Source organism: Rhineura floridana, chromosome 18, assembly GCF_030035675.1.
Source record: "Rhineura floridana isolate rRhiFlo1 chromosome 18, rRhiFlo1.hap2, whole genome shotgun sequence".
Lineage (NCBI taxonomy): Eukaryota > Metazoa > Chordata > Lepidosauria > Squamata > Rhineuridae > Rhineura > Rhineura floridana.
The window spans coordinates 6,221,232-6,244,161 of record NC_084497.1 but is presented as its reverse complement, the minus strand read 5'-3'; the positions used below and the strand labels follow the sequence as shown (position 1 = coordinate 6,244,161).

At 46.2% G+C, this 22,930-nt stretch overlaps 1 protein-coding gene across 2 annotated transcripts; it reads right to left on the bottom strand.

The window, feature by feature from the left end:
* Nucleotides 1-794: 794 nt before the first annotated feature.
* LOC133372618 (zona pellucida sperm-binding protein 4-like) lies at nt 795-21,540 on the bottom strand. Of its 2 annotated transcripts, none has more exons than XM_061601487.1 (12): nt 21,294-21,540; nt 19,424-19,545; nt 17,911-18,010; nt 13,106-13,261; nt 11,297-11,490; nt 8,849-8,946; nt 7,093-7,220; nt 5,439-5,628; nt 5,011-5,158; nt 3,405-3,492; nt 2,367-2,477; nt 795-983 (listed from the first exon to the last, which is right to left on the bottom strand). In XM_061601487.1, exons 1-12 carry the CDS (start codon nt 21,463-21,465, stop codon nt 826-828), a joined length of 1,665 nt encoding a protein of 554 aa, XP_061457471.1. In that variant the 5' UTR covers nt 21,466-21,540; the 3' UTR covers nt 795-825. The 2 variants fall into 2 exon arrangements, with proteins under 2 accessions (XP_061457471.1, XP_061457472.1); XM_061601488.1 differs by having other exon boundaries at nt 11,303-11,490.
* Between the last annotated feature and the right edge of the window lie 1,390 nt (nt 21,541-22,930).

The window sequence follows — 22,930 nt, the reverse complement described above, 5'->3', positions numbered from 1 at the left end:
CCTTGAGTGTCTTTGCCTGACTGGATTATGTCCTTGCACTCTGATAAATGCCTCTTGCATCCACAGCTAGGACTGGGCAAGAAATTCAATTTGGTTTGCATTTAAAGGTGAATTTATAAAACCTGCTCTTTCCGAAGCAACGTGAAAGCCAGCACACAGCCATCCTTTGAAATTTGCACTTATCTGAATTTTGCTATGCAGTTTCCCAACTCAGCAATGCCTGCAAAAATGCATATATTAGGGGAAAGTGTGCCTAAAAAAATGAACATATCTAAAACATACAAAAATGCATTGCATTAGGAGAAATGGCTTGCAAAAATCCGTACATTAGTCAGAAAAACTGCATACAAAAATGTGCTTCGCAGGAGAAATCCTTACTAAAATGCTGGAGAAGTTTCATGAGATGTTTTTTAAAAAAAGTTGTTTGGAAATTGCTGCAAAAGTGTGGAGAACCAAATTTTAAGACTGGAAAAATGAGATCTGAAAGAGACATATCTTTCCATCCCTAGTAGAAACTAATATACTGTTCAAAAGTAACAAAAAATCTTATCTTCATTGCTAAATGAAACTTTTGTCCCTGGCCCTGCTCACCACTGGTAGCCGGCCCTCGGAATCTTGCTCAGAAGGGAATGTGGCCCTTTGCCCCAAAAAGGTTCCCGCGAGGTGCAGGCAATACCCGCCAAGAGACAGACAAAACCACCTGCCTTAATTTATTCCTAGCTGAAGCGAAGGAGACCCCTGTTTTGATCGGGTTGAAGAGTTTGCCGCCGTGTCAAGGAAAACGGAAGCGAGAGTCCATTAGCATTCTCTTTTTATTTTATTTTCTTATGCAAGGGAAAGGTTTGGCCCCTCTTGCGCTGCCCGGTGCTTCCTCAGGATGATGAAGGAAAGAGTGCCGACGGCCAGGACAGCTACGAGACCAGCTATGAGGAAAAGGGTATCGTCCCACTGCATTAATGCTGCATGGGGGAGTGCTCGGGGCTCTGAAAGGAAAGAGAGGAAGGCTGGGTTTAGAGAGAGCTGTGGTGCAGATGGTGTTTCACAACAGGACAAGTCTCCGCCCCGAGGAGCCTACTCTAGAATCCAAGTGCTGGCAGGGAAGAATGAAGAACCACCGCTTCTTTCACAGCAGGGACAAAATATTGTCTCCCTGAGGGGTGCTGAGCTAGATGAACAAACAACCTGACTCTATGATTGGCAGGGGAGGCCCTGTTGGAAGGGCCTCTGACGCTCACTTATTTATTTATTATTTATTTATTTTATTTTATTCAGCTTATATACCGCCCGACTAGCAAACAGCTCTCTGGGTGGTGAACATAAAAACATATACAATAATAAAATTACAGGATCTAATACAACAAGTATATAAAAGTACACCATCGAAAATAAAATTACAACATTTACTCAAATTAACTTAGATTAAAATGCCTCAGAGAAGAGAAAGGTTTTAACCTGGCGCCAAAAGGATAATAGTGTCGGCGCCAGGCGTACCTCCTCGGGGAGACTATTCCACAATTCGGGAATTGACTTGGCACTGACCCGTAGCAGGGTCGTTTCAGTGGTGGTTCCCTGTTTCTGGAATGCCCTCCTTGGCGAGATGCATCTCTCTTCTCCCCCTCCCCCATCATTAACATTCAGGAAATGGAAATGGACTGCCTTCAAGTCGATCCTGACTTATGGCTACCCTATGAACAGGGTGTACATGGTAAGCGGTATTCAAAGGAGGTTTCCCATGGCCTCCCTCTGAGGCTAGTCCTAGCCAGCTCAGCTTGCCACAGCTGCACCAGCCAGCCCCTTCCTTGCCTGCAATTGCCAGCTGGGGGGCAACTGGGCTCCTTGGGACTATGCCGCTGGCCCACGGCTGCCCAGGTGGCAGGGCACGTCACCCCTGAGCCACTCCCTGTGGGGGTGATCTTTAGCTGGCCCTTGACGCCCAGGAGACACGAGCGGGGATTTGAACTCGCAGACTCTGGCCTGCCAGCCAGGCTCTCCTCCCCACTGGGCTATACCAGCTGTACAACATTCAGGAGGAAATTAAAAAAACATTCCTGCTTACCCAGGCATTTGAAAGACACTGCTCCTGCACACCCTGAAATCGCTGGCTAAGGTGATATTTTTGCAATGTGTTTTAAATAATAATAATAATAATAATTTAATTTTTAGGCTGCCTATCTGGCCGAAGCCACTCATGCCAGCCCAGGTTCCATCAGGAGGAAGAGCAGGATATAAACTGAATAAATAAGGAAGTGGGCATCTCATGGGAAGAAGTCTATAGTTTTAACGGTGTTCTGTCAACATTCCCCCCCCAAGGTATAAATAGCATGGGTGAAAAAAGTCAAGTCAACGTGACGGCCTTTCCCCATCACCTTCATGAATCACTGTATCTGTGGCCTTGCCAAAGAAGTCCACGGGCCCATCCGAAGTCACTAGAGTCAGCCACTTCTCAGGCAGTGCGTGGTCTCGTGCTGCCCTTCGACCTGGATGCAGAGGAGAAGGGAGAGGCCTTTTCCTTATCTATTTTTCTGGGGGGTGGGAGAGGGTGACAACCATGCCTCTCCCTCCCTCCTGTAAGGATGATCTTCCACTTTTTGGAAAAGTGCTCTTCCAAACATACGCACACGGCGGAGCAACAAGTGTGGACTTCGCCAGCCCTTAGGGTTGCTAAGAGACTCGTATTTCCAGCCTGGAAGGATAAACACTCACTGTCTGTTACGCAACGGACTGAAGACCTCCCTGCTGCACAGTAGCATAGTGGCAGATTCAGAAGTGCAGGGTCCCTTTATGATAGTCACAACCATGCCCCCTCATAGCCACACCCCCTTCTAAGATCATACAACCTTCTACGAGCATGAAAGGGGAGTGTGTTAGCTACTGAGAAGAGCCTTCTCAGTGGCTGACTCGCCTCCGTTCACTCTGATTGGTTCCAATCAGCACAAAAGGACAAGGAAGCATGCGAGAAGACTCTTCTCAGCAACCAACACACTCCCTTTTCTTGCTGAAGACAAAGGGACCCTGCTCTCAAAAAGGTAAGGGGGTCTAAGACCCCCCAAGACCCTGGACAGCTACATCCCTGCTGCCGCAGCTACATCTCAACGCGATTCATAAAGAAGTCCGTTGTGAGTAGGTACCCATTTGGACATCTGGAAGGCTTATATTATATGCTTAACTCAAGATGCATGTACTGATCAACAGAGTATTCGTAATGTAAATATATTCATATATTTCTCTCTTTTTTGGTACCTTTCATACAGAAAATAGTGGAAGGGCAGGATCTAATAAAATAATATTTTCGTTCGATTTCATCATTTGTTCATTGTTGTTTTCTCGTTCCTTGCGTTGAGAAACTTGCAAATAAAACAAAAACACACACTCCCCAACAACAACAACAAAAAATCGAGACTCACTTCTGCTTAGAGGATTTGCATCACAGAGGACGCTGCAACTTTCAGGTACAGATGGCACGCAGGCAGATGCACTGCAGTGGAAATATACCTGAATTGGAACGGAAGGGAGAAAAGGTTTCAGGTGCCGCACTGACGACAGAGAGGTGGGAAGGGTGTTATTGGGTGAGCTGGTTTAGTGCCAGAGGATCCGCTCTGCATGCAGAACCTCCCAAGGCTTAGTCCTCGGCATTTTCAGGTAGGGCTGGGGAAAAACTTCCTGCCTGAAGGTCTGGAGAGCCAGCACTGAGCTAGATAGAGCAGTGGTCTATCTATGGAGCTCCTACGTTCCTGCAGAAGCGAGTCTCCTTGGCCCCTCTTGGAAGCCAGCACAACAAACGCCAGACTTCCATGAGAGGGGAACTGTCTGCGGGTCCCCAGCTTCGCTTGGAAGGGCGAAAGTCGTTATTACAAGTCCGCAAAAGGAGGTTCGGCCCCAAATGCTTGAGAAACGGCCCTCGTACCCTACAGACCCTCCCCAGGCATTATGATCTGCAGAGGGGGCTCTCTTGGCAAGTTCCACCACCTGCAGAAGTGCAGAGAAGGGTGGCCCAGGAGGAAAGGGCTTTGTATGTGGTGGCCCCTAAATTGTGGAAGAGGAGCATCTATCATTGGTGCTTTGCTTCCGCTGTGTGCTGAAGGCACTCTTTGTTACCCTGTGCCTTAACACTGGAGATTTTGGGAAGGGCTGTAACTCAGTACTTTGTTGTTATGTGCCTTCAGGTAGATTACAACTTATGGTGACCCTATGAATCGGCGACCTCCAACAGCATCTGATGTGAACCACCCTGATCAGATCTTGGAAGTTCAGGTCTGTGGCTTCCTTTATGGAATCAATCCATCTCTTGTTTGGTCTTCCTCTTTTTCTACTCCCTTCTGTTTTTCCAAGCATTATCGTCTTTTCTAGTGAATCATGTCTTCTCATGATGTGTCCAAAGTATGATCACCTCAGTTTCATCATTTTAGCTTCTAGTGACAGTTCTGGTTTAATTTGTTCTAACACCCAATTATTTGTCTTTTTCTTGGTCCCTGGTATGCGCAAAGCTCTCCTCCAACACCACATTTCAAATGAGTTGATTTTTCCCTCATCCGCTTTTTTCACTGTCCAACTTTCACATCCGTACATAGAGGGCTAGGGAAAAATCCCCTGCCTGAAACTCTGGAGAGCCTCTGCCAGTCAGTGTAGACAATACTGGGCTAGATGATCTCCAAAGACATCATTCATCTCAGCTCTCAGTCCAATAATGCATCAATTCAGGAGCCTCTCTGCTCTTGTGACTGTAGTTTAACTGCACTGCAAAATCTGAAGAAGTGTGAATGTGTAAGGGTGGCTGTGTCTGAGCTTGCAAATTTTCCCAGAAAAGCACCAATTAGAGAGGTTTGCCTTTAAACGTGAAATAGATCAAGCTCCTCCTTGTTCCCTACCTGCTGCCTGCCCTCACTACAGCCCAAGAACTAGATCTCTTCCTGCAGGGAGAGGCAGAACTAGATCTCTTCCTGCAGGGAGAATCATCTTTTTCCCCCTTCCCCTCCCCCTTCCTCTGCTGACTGCAACCACAGAAGACCCTACCGGGCCAGAGAGCATCCTCCGAGAAGGTCCGTCCACAAACGTGAAGATACTGACAACAAAGCGCTGATAGTGCGATGGAAACTGCAGACCCGAGTCCACCCCGACGGGCACCAGTTGTGTTTGGTAGTTGTCTCCTTTGTAAGGACACCTGAGGCAGGGAAGACAAAGAAGATGGCTTGCTGACAAGGGTGGTCAACAAGTCCTCAGATCTGCAGCAATGGAATGCAATGCAGCCTTCAGTTTTATAGGTAGAAAGCCAAGCTGCTAGCCCTCATGCAGTGGATGCACGAGGGCTAGAAGCTTCCTCCTCTTACTAGAAAACTCGAGTCTGCTTGCAGCGAATGCCCCGTGCGTGCGCAGCTCGTTTCAGTTTGGACAGAGACTTTCGCTGTAGTCTCCACCCTCTCAATTCGGCACCCTGTACTGACCCAGCCTCCAAAAGCAGCCACTCCGGCTTCTGCAGGGGGTTGGTGCTCGGTGTGGCCCAGCATTCGTGCAAGACGAGGACCAGTGCTGGGTCTGTCCTGCCAAGGATCCGGACTTCAACGTTAACCGGGTCACGGAGGACCTTCACCACTGGGTAGTCCGAGTTGATGTAGTAAGAGGAATAGGTCTCGTCTGAGGATGAAGAGAGCCGTCAAAATAGATACGTTATTTTCATTTTAAAGGTCGGGAGGAAGGATCCTGACTCACCCGGACAGGCTGGCCCATAAGGGAAAATAGGGCACTGCCCCACCAAGCTCACGTATAACTTATAAGGATGCTCACTTATAACCAATCAGGGTGTGGCTCCACCCACTGTTGGGCCTCTCTGCCTTCCGCCCCACCGGTTCCAATGGGGACCAGCCACCTGTGCGTGACCTGCCCATTCCTTCAGCAGCCAGTTTGGTTGGTGGAAAAAAACAGTTAAATCCAATGGTCCAGAAGTTCACCTGTTGACCCTGCTTGGATGAGGGGGATCCTGCGTTACTACTACATTTATGAGATTGTATGTATGTATGTATGCATGGCTATTGATCGCATCATAGCATAACTTGCTTCTATATGAAGGCGGCCCTAAAACACTTCATTTTGTGTGTTCGTATAACATGTTTCCTCCAAGGAGCTTGAGGTGGCATAAATGGATCTTCCCTCTTTATTGCAATTGTAATTAGTTATAATTTTATTGCAAGTTGCTTTCCCTTGCTTTGCAAGGAAAGCAACTAAAAAAATCACTACAACTCTGCAAGGTAGGTTAAGCTGTGAGAAAAGACAGCGACTGGCCCAAGATCACCCAGTGAGCTTTGTAGCTGAGTGAGTGTGTGAGTGATTTGAACCCTGGGCTCTCCCAGGTCCTAGTCTGATGCAGGTTTCAAAGGGGATTAGATAAATAGTCTCCTTTTTGGAAGAACGGTGGGATATAAAATGTTAAATGAATGGAGGAGGAGAAGGTCTTCACTAAAACAGCTAAAATGGGCCCTCCATATATAGCAGCAGTCTATCTCTGAATACGAGGTGGTGGGTGGAAAACGCGGAGGGCTGTTGCCTTCATGCTGTGCAAAAAGGGCTTCCCACTATGAAGCCAAATGCTGGGTTGGGTGGGCCCCCACTTCATGGTCTGATCCAAGTGGCTTCAATATTCCTTGCTATTTATTTAATTTATATCCCGCCCTTCCTCCCAGAAGGAGCCCAGGGCGGCAGACAAAAATACCAAACATACTCTAAAATATCTTAAAAAGAAAAGACTTCAAAACACATTGAAACAAAACATCTTTAAAAACATCCATAAAAAAAACAGCTTTAAAAACCATCTTAAAAATCTTACACTGGGGATCTTCCTTGACCAACAATAACTTTTAGCAGAGGGGTTTTTTTACTCTGCTCCCAAGAATCTGAGACCCAGAGAGATTCATGACTGAGTGGTGGATCTGAACTCTGGTCTCCCAGGTCCTAAATCCAGCACTCTAACCACTGCACTGCACTGTTGTGGAACAGTGTTAAGGTCTAGCTTCTTCTGTGCCCCATTGCAGTGAAGTAAAGGTCCTCCCCAGACAACATCGATCCTTCCAGCCTGGCAGGAGACTCCCTAGCCAGCGTGCTCACCTCGAGCAATCCTCATCTCCAAGGTAAGGGGTCCTTGCTCGGCTACGGCGGCCGGTGGTGGAGGAGTGGCGATCAGGATGCTGATGGGGAGCGAATCCTCAGCTGAGTAGCTACAGCGGACGGTCAACCTGCAGGAGGGCAAAGTACGAGGTGTGAAGTCTCAACTCTCCCCATCTCTAGGAAAAGGGGATGGATTGCTAAACCAGTCCGGGAATTGTAGCATCTCGTCCAGTCGCTGCTTGGATTAAAGAGAATTTAAGATGACTGCAGAGGCCTCATTAAAGAACAAAGACAGTAACATATGGATAAGATGAATGGATTAGGGAAGATCAGCACCTGGAATGAACTTGTTCAGTTCAATGAAGGTCACAGAATTAGTTCAAAAAATATCTGAACTACCCCTGAAAATAATTGCCAAGTGAGCAGAAGAAGAATTAAGCCTGTTTTGCTATAGAACTTTGAACAATTTTGAGTTCATCTTCAAGACTGTGTTCTTGCAGGCATTTCATTTTTTAAGACTTTTTGGGTTGCATCCAACTAAGGCCCCATCCGCACTATACATTTAAAGCAGTTCCATACCACTTTCAACAGGCTTTCCCCCCAAGTATCCTGGGAACTGTAGTTTGTTAAGGGTGCTGAAACTCCTTAGAAGACCCTCTATGCCTCTCAGAGAGCTACAGAGTTCCCTAGGAAGAGAAAAAGTTTAGCCAGGAGAAGAGAAGACTGAGGGGAGAGATGATAGCACTATTTAAGTACATGAAGGGTTGTCACACAGAGGAGGGACAGGATCTCTTCTTGATCGTCCCAGAGTGCAGGACACGGAATAATGGGCTCAAGTTGCAGGAAGCCAGATTTCGACTGGACATCAGGAAAAACCTCCTAACTGTTAGAGCCATACAACAATGGAAAAATGGGGCTCTGAGGCATTCAAGAGGCAGCCTGTTGGGCATGCTCAAGTTGGATTCCTGCACTGAGCAGGAGGTTGGACTCAATGGCCTTATAGGCCCCTTCCAACTCTACTGTTCTGTAATTCTAAGTTCACAAAGAGGCCATTGAACCTGTCAAGGATTATCAATGCTTTGGCACAGTCATTAACCAAAATGGAGACAATAGAAATGCAACTAAATAATAGTCAAGAAATCAGAAGAAGGCTAGCACTGGGGAGGTCAGCAATGAGAGAATGAGAAAAGGTCCTCAAATGCAAAGATGTATCACTGAACACTCAAGTTAGGATCATTCAGACCATGGTATTCCTGATCTCTGTGTATGGATGTGGAAGTTGGACAGTGAAGAAAGCGGATAAGAGAAAAATCAACTCATTTGAAAAGTGGTGTTGGAGGAGAGCTTTGCACATACCATGGACTGCGAAAAAGACAAATAATCGGGTGTTAGAACAAATTAAACCAGAACTATCACTAGAATGATGAAACTGAGGTGATCATACTTTGGACACATAATGAGAAGACATGATTCTCTAGAAAAGATAATAATGCTTGGAAAAACAGAAGGGAGTAGAAAAAGAGGAAGGCCAAACAAGAGATGGGTTGATTCCATAAAGGAAGCCACAGACCTGAACTTCCAAGATCTGAACAGGGTGGTTCACGACAGATGTTACTGGAGGTCACTGATTCATAGGGTTGCCATAAGTAGTGATCAACTTGAGGGCACATAACAATGGCTTGACAACACCACTGTGGTATTCTCTCCCCCCATTTCCGCAATGCAACTCCCTGGGTCTGAACAGTCTCTTTGTTACCTGAAGTCGCTGTCCCGGGTAATGGACCCAGACTGAGATACAAGGACCTGCCTGTCTGCCAACAGCTCATTTTCATACACCTGCCGGTTTCCAGATTCCTAAACAGAAAAAAAAATGATGGGAAAATTCTCCTTGTTCAGAATATGACCAGATTTAGAACAGGGTCCCCTCCCTGCTAGATATGATCTCCATCAGTTAGCATGCATTCTTCGGCAAACAGGGCCTTTTCAGTGATGGGTCCCCATTGGTGGAAGCCCCGCCCCCCAATGAGAGGTGCATCTTTCTCCAGCACTATGGACTTTCAAGAGGAATTTGAAACTATTCCTGGCAACCTGAATATCACTACTGAAACAATGTTTTAAGCTATGTTTTGGAATATTTCTAGCTGTGTTTCACAATATTTTGATTATGTTTTAGAATGTTTTTAATTGTAATTTGGAACATTTAACTGTTTTTAGTATTTTTTTTCTTCATTTGTTAAATTGCTTTGTTTACGTTTGCTGCCCTGGGCTCCTTCAGTGTACATGCAATAAATAACATAAATGTATTTCCTGCTGGTGCATAGCTTTATTGTCAAATTTAAACTTAAAAATTAAATTTTACTGCCTTATGCTGTAGACTGTGGCTTCTTGCTTTTTTTAATCAGTATTTTTGGAATTATTATGTCCAGCTTCATAGACTAGAGAGGCTCTCCAAGGGGCTTACAAAAAATTATCACAATAAAAACTATCCAAGTCTGGTATAAGGGGTGGTGAAGAGTATCCCTATAACAGGATTATTCAGGTGGCATTTCCTGCTCTCAGTTGTGGTCTTAGGAACATAGAAAGCTGTCTTCTACAGAGTCAGACCGTTAGTCCTTTGAGCTCAGTACAGCCTACACTGACTGGCATCAGCTCGTTGGAGATTCAGACAGGGGGTCTCTCCCAGATCTCACTGGAGATGCCAGGGACTGAACCTGGAAACCTTCTCTATGCAAAGCAGACCCTCTCCCACTGAGCTACAGACCCAGTTCACAGAAGACTGACATAGACGGACCACCACTTTGCCTTTGCATAAGAGAGTTTCCTTTGTTCTTTAAATCAGCCCTTTGGTCACAAACATGAGGACTGGAATCTTCAGCACATAAGAAGAGCCTGCTAGATCAGGCTAGCTGGCCCACGGCAGCCAACCAGATGCCCCCCCAACGGGAAGCAAGACCAAAGCGCAACAGCAACTCTCCCCTCCTGCAGTTACCGGCAACTGGCATTCAAAAGCAGACTGCCTCCGACCATGGAGGGAGAGCGTAGCCATCGTGGCTAGTAGCCGCTAATAGCCTTCCCTCCTCCATGAATTCCTCTGATCCTCTTTTAAAACCATCTAAGTAGGTGGCCATTGCCGCCTCTCATGGGAGCGAACCCCATTTAACTCCGCGCCAGGTGAAAAAGGACTCTCTTCCGTCCGTCCTAAATCTTCCATCATTCCGCTTCCTTGGATGTCTTTCAGGGAGGATGAGGCTATCAATGGCTACTAGCCACGATGGCTACACTCTCCCTCCACGGTCGGAGGCAGTCTGGTTCTGCAAACCATTTGAAAACTGCTGAAGGACCTAGCAGACTTCTTACAGTGCCTGTTGTGGCAATTTTAATGAACTCTGCTTGATGCTGTATGTTGTTGTTGTGTGCCTTCGAGTCGACTGTATGCTTTTTAAAAACTATTTCTTTTGATGTAATTTTTATTAACATTTTCTATTTTCCACAGAAAGAAAATTACATCGACTTTTCAACGTCCCAGAACAGGGATGTACATTGTTCACCGTTCCACTCCGGGTGAGTCATTCAAACCTTATCACATCAGCCCCGTAATTTTTTTTAATTTTTATGACCTTATTGTAGCTTTATGGCTTCAGTTATTTCTTAAACTGTATTACAATTTGCACTCCCTATAAGTCGCACTGTGATACAGTGATAATAACTGAAGCCATAAAGCTACCGTTAAAAATCAGTATTATCATTTATTAGATTTATTCGTCGCTCGATATCCAACGGACCCCAAGCGGCTCACACAATGTTAAAACAGAACAAATAAAACACACTATAAAGATATTTAATTTAACGCCGTCATGCCACGGCCCACCTGAAAGATACTCACAGGCCACTGCTGGGCCACAGACCAGCGTTTTGGAACCCTTGGTGTAGGCAGTACCGCCTAGATTCCTAAAAGCAACTCTGTACACCCAAAATAAGGAGCAAAAGCGTCAGGAGCACATATAATTCTGACGGGACGGCAGTGAGAGCCAGCGTGGTGTAGTGGTTAAGGTGTTGGACTACGACCTGGGAGACCAGGGTTCAAATCCCCACATAGCCATGAAGCTCATTGGGTGACCTTGGGCCAGTCACTGCCTCTCCGCCTCGTGAAAACCCTAGTCACAGGGTCGCCATAAGTCGGAATTGACTTGAAGGCAGTACGTACCCTTACCTTGAAGGTCGTCCCACATGCAGACAGCGGAAACTGGAAGAGGACAAACATGTTATTGCTGGAGGCTGGGGCACACCGCCCCCCCTGATTACTTAGCAGGTGCACAGACTCCAAGCTGAGCTGCGGGCGAGTCGCGTTCCTGGAGATGGCGATGGAGAACTGGCCGTCTGGGGTGCAGCGGGCAGTCACTGCCGTACAGAGAAGGAGAGGTGTAAGATGATAGAAATGCCAATATCACAACACCGTCATACAAATCTATGCTGCAGCCACAGCAGGAATACTGTCCCCAGTTCTGGTGGCCTCACCTCAAAAAGGTTATTGTAGAGCTGGAAAAGGTTCAGAAAAGGGCAACCCTAATGATCTAAGGGGATGGAGCCCACTCCTCGATGAGGAAAGGCTGAAGCATTTGGGGGCTTTTTGGTTTGGAGAAAAGGTGAGGCAACATGATTGGCGTGTATCAAAGCAGGCACGGCGTGGAGGACATGGAGAGAGGAGAGTAATTTTTCTTCCGCTCTCATAACACTAGAACTCGCGGACATTCAATGAAACCAAGTGTTGGAAGATTCAGGACAGACAAAAGAAAGGACTTCTTCAGCCAGTGCAGAAGTAAACGCTGGAATTCGTTCCCACAAGAGGCAGTGGGCCACTGCCTCTGACGGTTTTAAATTCATGGAGGAAAAGGCTATCAGTGGCTCCTAGCCACCGTGGCTCTGCTCTGACTCCACAGCGGGCATCAGTGTGCTTCTGAATACTGCGCTGACGCCCTGCTTGTGCAGTACCCAGAAGAGGCACCTGATTGGCCACTGCGAGAACAGGATGCTGGACTAGATGGGCCACTGGCCTGATCTGGCAGGCACTTCTTATGTCCTTAAGAACTGCCTCAGTGGGAAGTCTGAATTCCCTAAGAAAACACAGGGGCTAATCTGCATGCATTAGCGGCACGCACTTGTCCCTTGGAAGCTACTTTAGGGGAGGGGGCATAGCTCAGTGTGTAGGGCACCCGTTCTGCATGCAGAACGTCCAAGGTTCAATCACCATAAAGAAGTCACTGCACATTCATCCAAGCAAGTGAAAAATAATTTGTAAGTGGTGGCTTCATTAATTTTACATGCCCTAGCCAGCGACTTGGGACCGATAGCTGCATTTTTGGAGACATGGGCGGTCCTACAGTGATGGGGCTCTACTGTATATTTGTTTTTTTCCCTCTCTGTTTTCTCTAGCTTTTGCAGACTAGATTGATTTGAGATTTGAGCCTGTTTTGTGATATTTTGTGGTGTTTATTGATGCTGTTGAATATGATTATTATTATGTTCTGAATTGTTTTTATTATATTTATTTATTTATTTATTATTTGATTTATATCCTGCCATTCCTCCCAGCAGGAGCCCAGGGCGGCAAACAGAAATGCTAAAAACACTTTAAAACATCATAAAAAGAGCTTAAAATACATTAAAAAAACATTAAAAACATTTTTAAAAAGCTTTAAAAACATATTTTTTTAAAAAAAAGGGTTAAAAACATATTATTAAAGAAAACATACTAAAAGCAATTCTAACACAGACGCAGACTGGGATAGGTCTCAACTTAAAAGGCTTGTTGAAAGAGGAAAGTTTGATATTATTTATTCTTGCTATGGAAGCCGCTTTGAGGTCACTGGGTGATGCAAAGCGGCATACAAATATACTAAAGGAATAAAATCTCCTGTGGCATCTCCTGACAGGGCTCTCGGAGAACTCCCGAGTCTGCAAATCCTACTAACAGTTCCCCCCACCTCCAATGGCTCTAGGTCCATCTTCCACCCACCTTTGTTGGCATAGTAACAGGGTGCCACTCTGTCCGTTGGGCTGTAGCAGCACCCGAGGCCAGCACATTCTGCTTGTCTGACTTGATGGGTGCCGCAGAGGAGTCTGTCTGGTGCCGCAATAGCTGAGCACAGGCTAGGGCTGGGGGTGTCCAGGGCTGAGATGGAAAAAAAGGGCAGGCAAAATTATAGATGCAAAGTCCACGCTGCCAAGGGCAGATCCATATTTTTTTGCAAGCAGCTGACATCCTGAGAGGTCTGCAGGTTGAGCTGGCCCAGCCAACGCAAGAGGCCAACCGTGCTGTTGCAAGGGATAGTAACTTAAGAAGGTATAAAAGTAACAAAGGAGGATATTATTCATTCAACGTTAATTAATTCCTTGGCATTTAAGGAGGCTAAGCGACGTACAACATTTTGAGAGCATAAAACATAACAAAACCAGGAAAAAATGAATACGAGCAGACCTTCAGCAGGAAAAAAAAAACATACCATCAATAAGTAGATATGCCTTCCCTGTGTTAGCACATAAATTGGAGGAAGGGCCAGTGACAGAACACCTGCTTTGCCTGCAGAAGGCCGCAAATTCAATCCCCAACAGCATCTCCACACAGTGAGCCCCCTTTATTCAGAGCCCCATGAGTACTGGGAACTTACTTTTTTATTCATTAAGGAAAGGACTGGAACTCGATGGTAGAGCACACGCCTAGCCTGGCCTGCAGGCAACACAAGACTCTGCCTGTAAGAGCCCCAGAGAGCAGCTGCCAGTCAGTGTCGATGATATTGCACTTGACGGACCGGTGGTCTGCTATGTCCCAGACAGCCATAGGAACAGGGAGTAGAGGATTTGGGAAGGCGACACACTTTAGATAACTGCGGCCCTCCTGACGTTGTTGGACTACAGCTCCCATCATCCCTGAACGCTGACCCTCCTGGCTGCCGGGAGCAGAGTCCAAAAGCATCCCCCCCCCCCGATTTTCCCGGCTCCATGACGTGAGACAATTTTCCAATGCAAAAGGAAATTTCATAGAATCATAGAATAGTAGCGTTGGAAGGGGCCCATAAGGCCATCAAGTCCAACCCCCTGCTCAATGCAGGAATCCAAATCAAAGCATTTCCGCAATGCAAATTACTGTATCGGAATTGCCCGAATTTGCACAGGATTTTTCCTCCTTGGAAATTCTCCCCCACCCCAGTTCAATTTTTTCCAGAAAACACCCCCCCCCCCGGGAGAGTACCAGGGCCAGCTTGGTGCTGTCCAGATGATTTGGGCGACAACTCCCATCAGTCCCAGTCAGCAGAGTTATACGATGCTCAAAGGACACAAGGTTGGGAATGACTGTCGCTGGGTTAGGCTTTCCAAAGAGAACGTGCCGCTGGCTGGTAGAGAAGACCAGCAGGTGTTGGTATGAAACCATCAAGAGGGCTTCCTGTTTCGGGGGGGGGGGCAGCTAATTCTAGCATCCCTCGTTTTGCAATTCCCCGTCTGCAGTTTTTAGCCGTTTTGTGTTTTGCAATCCTGTCTTGGGTTGCCTTCCAGGGACTTGGCACCAAGCCCAGGCAGCTAACCACCGGTGCAACGCTCCCAAAGGGACCCGCACAGCCAGCCTTCTTCCTACCCTGGTGTCTAGAAGGGAGGTACAAAGGCAAGCCAAAGCCTCTCCCCTGCCTGCCAGCCTTCGCTTCGGTGGACAAGTTGCGCTGGTTGCATTGATATAAATCAAAACACAAATATTAATTTAAAAAGACAGACCTGTCCCAAACTAGGAACCTGATGTCAATGCAAACTTTGCTGTTTGCACTAATGTAAAGAATGCCGGATCCCACGTACTCTTGACATGGGGAAGTCGAAGGCCCCAGAGGGTTACCCATATGCAGGGAAAACAAATCCAAAATCCCAGTCTTAAAAAAAGGTCACAAACTCAGGAGTCATTTTTAGTGGAAAATAATATTTATAGCCTACTCATTTGCTTAAGAATCACCCACACCAAGCTTTACATGAAGCATCATTTATCTAACTTCTGAAGATGTACCTTTTCCCACTGGCTCCTTTGTAAGACTGGACCCTGTTATTACTGAATTCCTGCTCTTATACTGCTGTTTGTACTATTTTTGTGTACTGCTTAGCGATTTTTAAAAAAAAATTAAGTAGTTAAGATGCACTTTTAATGAAATATCCAGCTAGAATCCTGGACTAATATTACAACAAAGTGCTATTTGAATGCAGGTTGTGTATCTGCAGCCAGCATCAAGTGGAAGACATTTTTCATTACATGCTAACTTGCCCTCTTCATGGGGATCCAAGAGAAGGCTTTCAAAGCTCTTGCTAACTTATATGGATGTAGAAACGCCCTTGCAGAAACGGTCATTCTCTTGAGTGACACACAAAGGGGCCTCTTTTCGCCTTGGCAGCAAAACAGATGAGGAAGAGAGAAAGAGACAGAATTGCCATAAACTGTCTTGGAGATTCAGAGTTTTAAGTTGAAGCTGAGATTGCTTATGGTAATTTACCTGTATTACTTACAAGGTCTGAACAGACTTGAAGGCACATAGCAAAACCTATAGTGTTCAAAGTATTGACTTCTGTCATCTTGTATATTTTAATTTATTTGTCATGGCCTTCAGCTAGTACAATAAACTTTATCGTTATAATTAAATATAATCTAGTTGATAAAAATGCACGAACGAAGAACTTCTCAGCACCCCCTCCAGAACAACAGAGGGTGCAACACTTAAAAAAAATTAAAAGCCCCAAAGCTGCAAAATGCTCGTAACTGGAACTGGAAGCAACTTTAGTCCTAAGACACAGTTAGCTTAGATCTATTATTAACTTCCGTGGATCTACACTCAGTAAAAATTGATTGGACAGTACAACCCCAGAGGATTAGGTATTACATTAAAATCCCGTCGGAATGAATTCAGCTTCTGGTATGAGACACACACAAAATACCTGTGGACTTGCTTGCAAGTACGCAAAGTGGGCTGGATATGGGGAGGAACTGAACAGAACTGAAGCTAATTAGGGTTAAGTAAGCAAGTAAATTATGTGTGAGCTGCCATCGCTATACCACTCCCTAACTTTCAAACCTCAAGACCCTGTTTGACTATTTTAAGGAGTTTTAACGCAAGGAATTTTCTCTCCCCCTCCCCCCCAAAAAAACACATACAGAGCACACGTTTAAAGCACGTCCTGCATTGAGCAGGGGGTTGGACTTGATGGCCTTATAGGCGCCTTCCAACTCTACTATTCTGTGATCTATGATTATTTCCCCCCAAGAAACCTGGGAACTGTTGCTTCTTAAGGGAGCCAGGAACGTAGTTCCGTGAAGGGTAAACTACAGTTCTCTGCATTCTTGAAATGCCTGGTATGTATGCAGTCACACAGCTGGCTATAGTTTGGACCTCTGTTTATATAAGATATTTCTATCCCACCCTTCAGCACGGCACTCAGGGCGGATCACAACACGGTCATACCCAGTAAACATTAAAATTAGATAAAATACAGTCAAATCTAGGGAAGTGGTATTAAAAGGGGTAAAACTAATCTCCAACTGTAATCTCCGAACTGTTTTCAAAGGCAGCCCCACGTAGAGCACGTCACAGTAGCCAAGCATCGGTGTCACCAGCGCACGGGTCACGAGGCCCAAGTCAACTGTTTCCAGGAACGGGCACAGTCGGTAGACCGGTCTGAGTTGGCCAAAAGCACTCCTGGCCACAGCAGCCACCTGACATTCAGGCAGCAGCGCCGGATCCAGGCGTACGCCCAAACTCGTGGGGACGTCTATTGATGAAACAGTCGAGAGGTCCTCGGGGAACCCGCTGGTGGGCTAAACTTACCCCATAACAGGACACGCAGATCCTTCTGCCTCACCCGACTTCCCCAGTCGCCAATGTAACCCATTTTGGCAGCAAATATGGGAGCCCCAGAGCCCCACGTCACCAGCAGGAGAGTTGCCAAGAGGTACATTGTGGCTAAACTACAACGCCTACTTTCCCCTGGTGGGTAAGGGGAGGTGTCTAGCAGTGGGGGCCATTATGTTATACAGCCCCCTCCTCTCATGGCAACTGCCTGCCCCCTTTATGATCTCAGATACACACATACCCCAACTGGACTGGCCCACCAGCTGAGTCCAGTAACAAAATAACCTGGCCTCTGGCAGCCGGGGAAAGCGGATGCTTACAGGTGAGCAATCCTGGAAGCATAGTGAATGGATGGGCAACCTCATGCACCAGACTTCTCCAAGATGCGTTGGACTACAACTCCCATCAACCCCAGGTTGGAGAAAGCCATTGTACATGCGAGCCAAGCATTCCTTACATTCTGCATTTTTAAACCTGTGTAATCTGACTGGGGACCCAAGGCGGATTATTTTATTCCCTCAATTTGTACATCCACAGAGAATGAAAACAGATCACCAAACGCAACTTTTGCGGGGAAACTCAAACGCCGTTGGATCAACAAGCATCACAAGCAACGCACGTGGGTGTGGAGGATCAAGACCATAGCAGGGGGCACAGGGCAAACCCTCCCTATCCGAGAGTCCAGATCCGGACTAGCCCCCCATGTACAAATGAAAAAGAACAGTCACATGAAATGGTTGGCGATAACATCTAGTTTGGCCGATGCGATGCAACAGCACCTTCGTGGATTTGGCGCCTGAAAGCAGGGAGTGCATGCAGAAGTGTTGCAGCAGTAAGGGGGCACTCATTGCCAAGAAGTCCCTGCCCCCCAGGAGGACCCACCCACAGAGCCCCCCAGCAAAGACCCTGCATGCAGGGTTTACAGAAATAAAGCACTCTTAGAACATACCAAGAGGAGGTTCTGGACAACTCAGCTCCTCTTTATAAGAGGTCATCCGCCCATCTGCCCCAAGACCTTCGATATGGATCGTCGTCCGGTAGCTCGAGTCCTAGTTAGAAGAGGAATGGATGTTTTAATTGGTTTGCTTTTTATTACACTGCGATTAAGAAATGAGCTGATTTGTTTAATCTATGTTTAAAAATAAGCTATCTTTTTTGTCCCCTTGAAACTTAGGGAATATTCTGTTTAGTCTAATGATTTTTTTCTCTTGTATTTTTTGTACTTAAATTTTATATGCAATGCTTATGTTATGTTGAGAGAGCCAGTGTGGTGTCGTGGTTAAGGTGTTGGACTAAGACCTGGGAGACCAGGGTTCGAATCCCCGCACAGCCATGAAGCTCACTGGGTGACCTTGGGCCAGTCACTGCCTCTCAGCCTCAGAGGAAGGCAATGGGAAACCACCTCTGAATAAGCTTACCATGGAAAGGGTACTGTATTCAGAGGGTAGCCATAAGTTGGAATTGACTTGAAAGCAGTCCATTTCAATTTTGATATGATGTTGATACTAAAGAGGATGTTTTGTTCAATTAATTGTATTTTATTGATTGTTTTTGTAGCTGCTGTTTTAAGATGTTTTGTTGTACACTGCTTAGAGTTTTATTTAAATATAAGCGGTATATAGTCTTAATAATAATAATAACAACATTGTAGTTTTGGTAGAGATTTACAGGGAGGGGAGGAGAAATTGATCCAATTTGCATTTAAAAGTGAATCTATCAAATTTGCACAGGAAAAAAATACACAAGCTGAGGGCTACCATTCAAAATCCGCACTTTCTCTGGATTTTGTGAAGCAGTTCTGCAAGCCCACAGTGTTGACAGAAATGCAGCTATTAGGGGAAAGTGTGCATAAAATTATTAACATACAAAAATTAATTGTGTTCCGGAAAACTGCTTGCAAACATGCGTGCACTGGTCAAAACTGCATACAAAAGTGTGTTTGCTGGGAGAAACTCTCACTAAAATTGCTGGTGAATTTTCATGAGGATCTCGTTTATTTAAAAAATGGGCAAATTTCTGCATAGGAACATCAGAAGAACCTGTTGGATCAGGCTGATGGCCTATCGAGTCCAACACTGTGTTCTCCCAGTGACCAGCCAGATGCCCATTATGGGAAGCCCGCAAGCAGGACCTGAGTGCAAGGGCACTCTTCCCTCCTGCGGCTTCTGGCAACTGGCTTTCGCAAGCCTACTGCCTCGACTGTGGAAACAGAGCGGAGCCAGTTCCCAGGATTCTTGGGAAGCACGAGCCATGTGCTTGAAGGGTATGGTGTCTACATGCATCCCAAGACAGGCGACTCGATCAAACATACACACACCCTGGAAGCTCCCTGGGCTGTCACCATTCCACAGCCCCTCCTACCTCACAGGGGTGTTGGGAGGGAGATTTATGCATGTTTACTTGACAAGATGCCTGCAAACGCTGCCTCTAGGATCAGGGGCGCACGCAAGCCAAAATCTTACTTGTGCTTTGGTGTAACACCCAGCAAAGGTCACGTTTGCAGCCACAGAGCCATCTGGATTCGGAGCCACTGAAGTCCCACAGGAGGAGTCGTTCTTTAGAGTATGGGGCTTGCCTTCAGGATCTTGGGGGGGGGGGGTGCAAGAGAAGAAGCACCAGCTTTGTCAAACAGGCCACTGTGCCCAAAATCATTACCCCTTCATTACTTCAAGGCGGGCAGACTTTGTGTTTTAGCATCAAGCCACCCCCCCCACAAAAAATACACTTCCCCCCCCCATCTCCCCAAAATGTTGTGCTTCACAGCCAGGCTGATGAGGAGCTCTGAAGAACTCCAAAGCTTCTTGTTGTGCACTACCTTCATTCAATGTCCCCAAAACAACTACAGATTTTGCCATTTTTTAGCCACCAAAGGGGCTTCCTTTGCTTTTTGGGGGGGGGGTAGTCCTAGAGAAATGCAGTCTACCCCTCAACCTGGAGAGGGAGAGAGAGCAGCCTTTTATTTAATGGGAGGGATCATTGCCCCACCAGTCCTCATATCAAAAGTGGCAAAGTGCTCCACCTGAGCAGAGTCAGAAGGGAGCCTTCAAACGAACACTCAGTCCATACAAGCAGTTTAAAAAAAAAAAAAAAGGTCCAGTTTCTAGTCCTCATGGTCAGGTTATAACCCCTAGACCCAATTACTTGGAAGTAAGCACCATTGACCTCAGCCAGACTTGCTTCTAAGTAGATATGTACAGGATGGTACAGCAAGTCATGCAACTCCCCTTCTGCTGTTGTAAGTATTTATACTTTTTATAAGCTTCTTATATTTATACTTTTTTCCTGCTTCCTTCGCCCCCATTGTATTATTTCTATTTTTTGGTCATCCTTCATAAGGCCCCAGGGCATGTTACTCATGTATTAGGATACCCTTTGGAACTCCCTGCCTACTGATATTCCGCAGGTAGCTTCCCTGCCTGCTGAAAGCTTATTTGCTTATGCAAGCCTCTCCAGGCATGTATCTCAACACATACTTTTCTTTTATTACATGTATTTTAAAACTGCTGGTTTTGCTTTGAAAAACATTAGCTTGTTTTTAAACAGCCGATTCATTGGTAGCTTTTCATGTATACTTTATGTAAAACTGCTTACAGGTTTTGACAATTAAGCAGCAGGTAGAGGTTACATGAAATAAAATGATGCATTTTTTTTTTTTTGCTAGGTGCTTTTTAATGCTTTGCATGCATGCAGGCCAAAGATGGCAACCTGTAGCATAGTGGCAAATTCAGAACTGCGGGGTCCCTTTATGACAGTAATAGCCGCGCCCTCTCCTATCCTTTTTATTTTCCCGCTGGGTTGAGAACGAGATCCTTGTTAATGCAGTGTTAGCTGCTGAGAAGAGTCTTCTCAGTGACTGCCTCACCTCTTTTCACTTCGATTGGCTCCAAATCAACAGGAAAGGACAAGGTAGTATGTTAGAAGACTCTTTTCAGTGGCCAACACACTCTCCTTTCATGCTCATTGGATGCTGGAGACATAGAGACCCTGCTCCCAAAAAAGTAAGGGGTTTAAGAGACCCCCTGAGTCCCTGGATGACTACACCCTTGGTAGCAGCCCAGAATAGCACCCCCGTATCAACATTACACCCTCCACCCACCCACCCTTCTGCCATCATCATTACCTGCAACAACTAAAACCGCAACTCCGTTATTTTAAGCAGACACTTAAGCAGATATTTACTACTATATATGTGTGTTTTTTTATCCAAAGAGCTCAGAGCGATGCATAAAGCCTCACACCAATCTACTTTTTCCCCTTTACTATTTTTTAAGATTCATGCAGAAGTAGGTCTTCATTTATTTTTTAATAAGCAGTTACATTTCCCAAACTTACCCAGAAGCCTTATTACAGAGGAGAAGACCTTTGGCCGAGGTCGTAAGAGAAAGGAGAAACTTTTATCATCGCAGTTCAGGAAAGCTGTTTCCCAAAAGGTGCCAGCGTCAGAGAAACACACCTGGACCGCTCCCAAAAGCAGAATCAGGAACCCAAACTCTCTAAAAGGCATTTTCGTTTCTTAAGCCGCTGCTTCTTCCCCCAGCCAAGTTACACCCCCCAAATGCTCATTCACGGCTAGTCCCTAGGGAGGCTTTTATAGCCTTATGAGGAACCTGATTGGATAGGACTAGGGACTAAAAAGGCCTGGGACTCACTGAAAATCAAGGCTCCGGTCCTATAAGGCACTTGCCCTTCATTTTGTATATACGCAGTTATTAGTCTCCTGCCAGGGGAACAAAACCTCTGTAGATGCTCAGGGATACCCTTTTTGCAGAACTCCTTTAGCTGCTCTGCACATGCTTAAGGGCTCTGTTGTTGTTTTTAAAAAATAGTATGTACTGTATGTATACTGTCTTTCTGCTCAGTGATTATGCACATGTTCAATTATTAACCTTTGTTCAGGGGAGCAACACCTCTGCATGTGCTTGAGGGTGCTCAGCTTTTTCAGTGGCTGCTCTGCGCATGCACAGAAGCTCACCCTTTTTTTAAAAAACTGTTATTATTACACTTACATCCCAGCTTTCCAAGGAGCTCAACCTGGCATGCATGGTTGTCCTAATTTTCCCCCACACAACCAACCTGTGAGGTAGGTTAGGCTGAGAGATGGTGATTGGCCCCAAGGTCAAGGTCAGCAAGTTTCCTGAGTGGGAATTTGAATTCTGGTTTCCCAGTCCAGTCCTCCCACCACTGCACCCTATTGCTCTCTAAGCCCTCCTACAGGGGAGAAAAACCCTATACTCAGCACATGCTGAGTCCCTCTTTCAAAAGAAGCGGGGAAACTGCACTCTGCACATGTTCAGGAGGTGCCCTCTTCCCCATCCCATATTCTTTTGTCTGCTCCACGCATGCTTAAGGACTCCTCTTTCTTTTAAAGGCCCTTTCATGGGAGGGGAAAGTGCATTCTGCACATGCTCAGGAGGTGCCCTCTCTCCCCCCCGTGTTCTTTTGGCTGCTCTGCACATGCTGAAAAGCTATTTTTAAGACCCCCTTTCAGCTGACGGGGAGGATGCACTCTGCACGTGCTCGGGGGTACCCTCTTCTTAACCCACCCCCGTATTCCTTTGTCTACGCTACACGTTTAAGGTCTCTTTTTTTTTTAAGTTCCTCTTTCAAGGGAAGCGGGGAAAATTGCACTCTGCACATGCTCAGGAGTTGCCCTCTTCCGCCCTCCCTTTCTTTTCTCTGCCCTATACACGTTTAAAGCATCCTTTCCCTCTTTCCCAAGCTTTGCAGATGTTGCTAGACTCCAACTCCCATCAGCCCCTGCCAGCATGGCCCACGGTCAGGAATGCTGGGAATTGTACTGTAATTAAAAAAAAAAACCCACCATCAGCTTCTAAAACATGCGGGCGATCTGCGCATGCTCAGTAGCCACTGGCGCTCCTCCCTCCCTCTCTTCTGCGGGGAACGCGAGGCTGGCACCGCCCCCTGCTCTCTCTCTGATTGGCGGGCGGTGACGCGCGTGGGCGGGGCCG

Bases quoted from the DNA above. Each gene is read 5' to 3' on its own strand.
- LOC133372618 (XM_061601487.1), bottom strand. From the start codon at position 21,465: ATGCCTTTTAGAGAGTTTGGGTTCCTGATTCTGCTTTTGGGAGCGGTC. The intron at 13,262-17,910 runs GTATGTTCTAAG...TTTCCATCTCAG, and splicing joins TTGTCCAGAACCTCCTCTTG to CCCTGGACACCCCCAGCCCT. The intron at 984-2,366 runs GTGATGGGGAAA...CTTTCCTTTCAG, and splicing joins AGATACAGTGATTCATGAAG to AGCCCCGAGCACTCCCCCAT.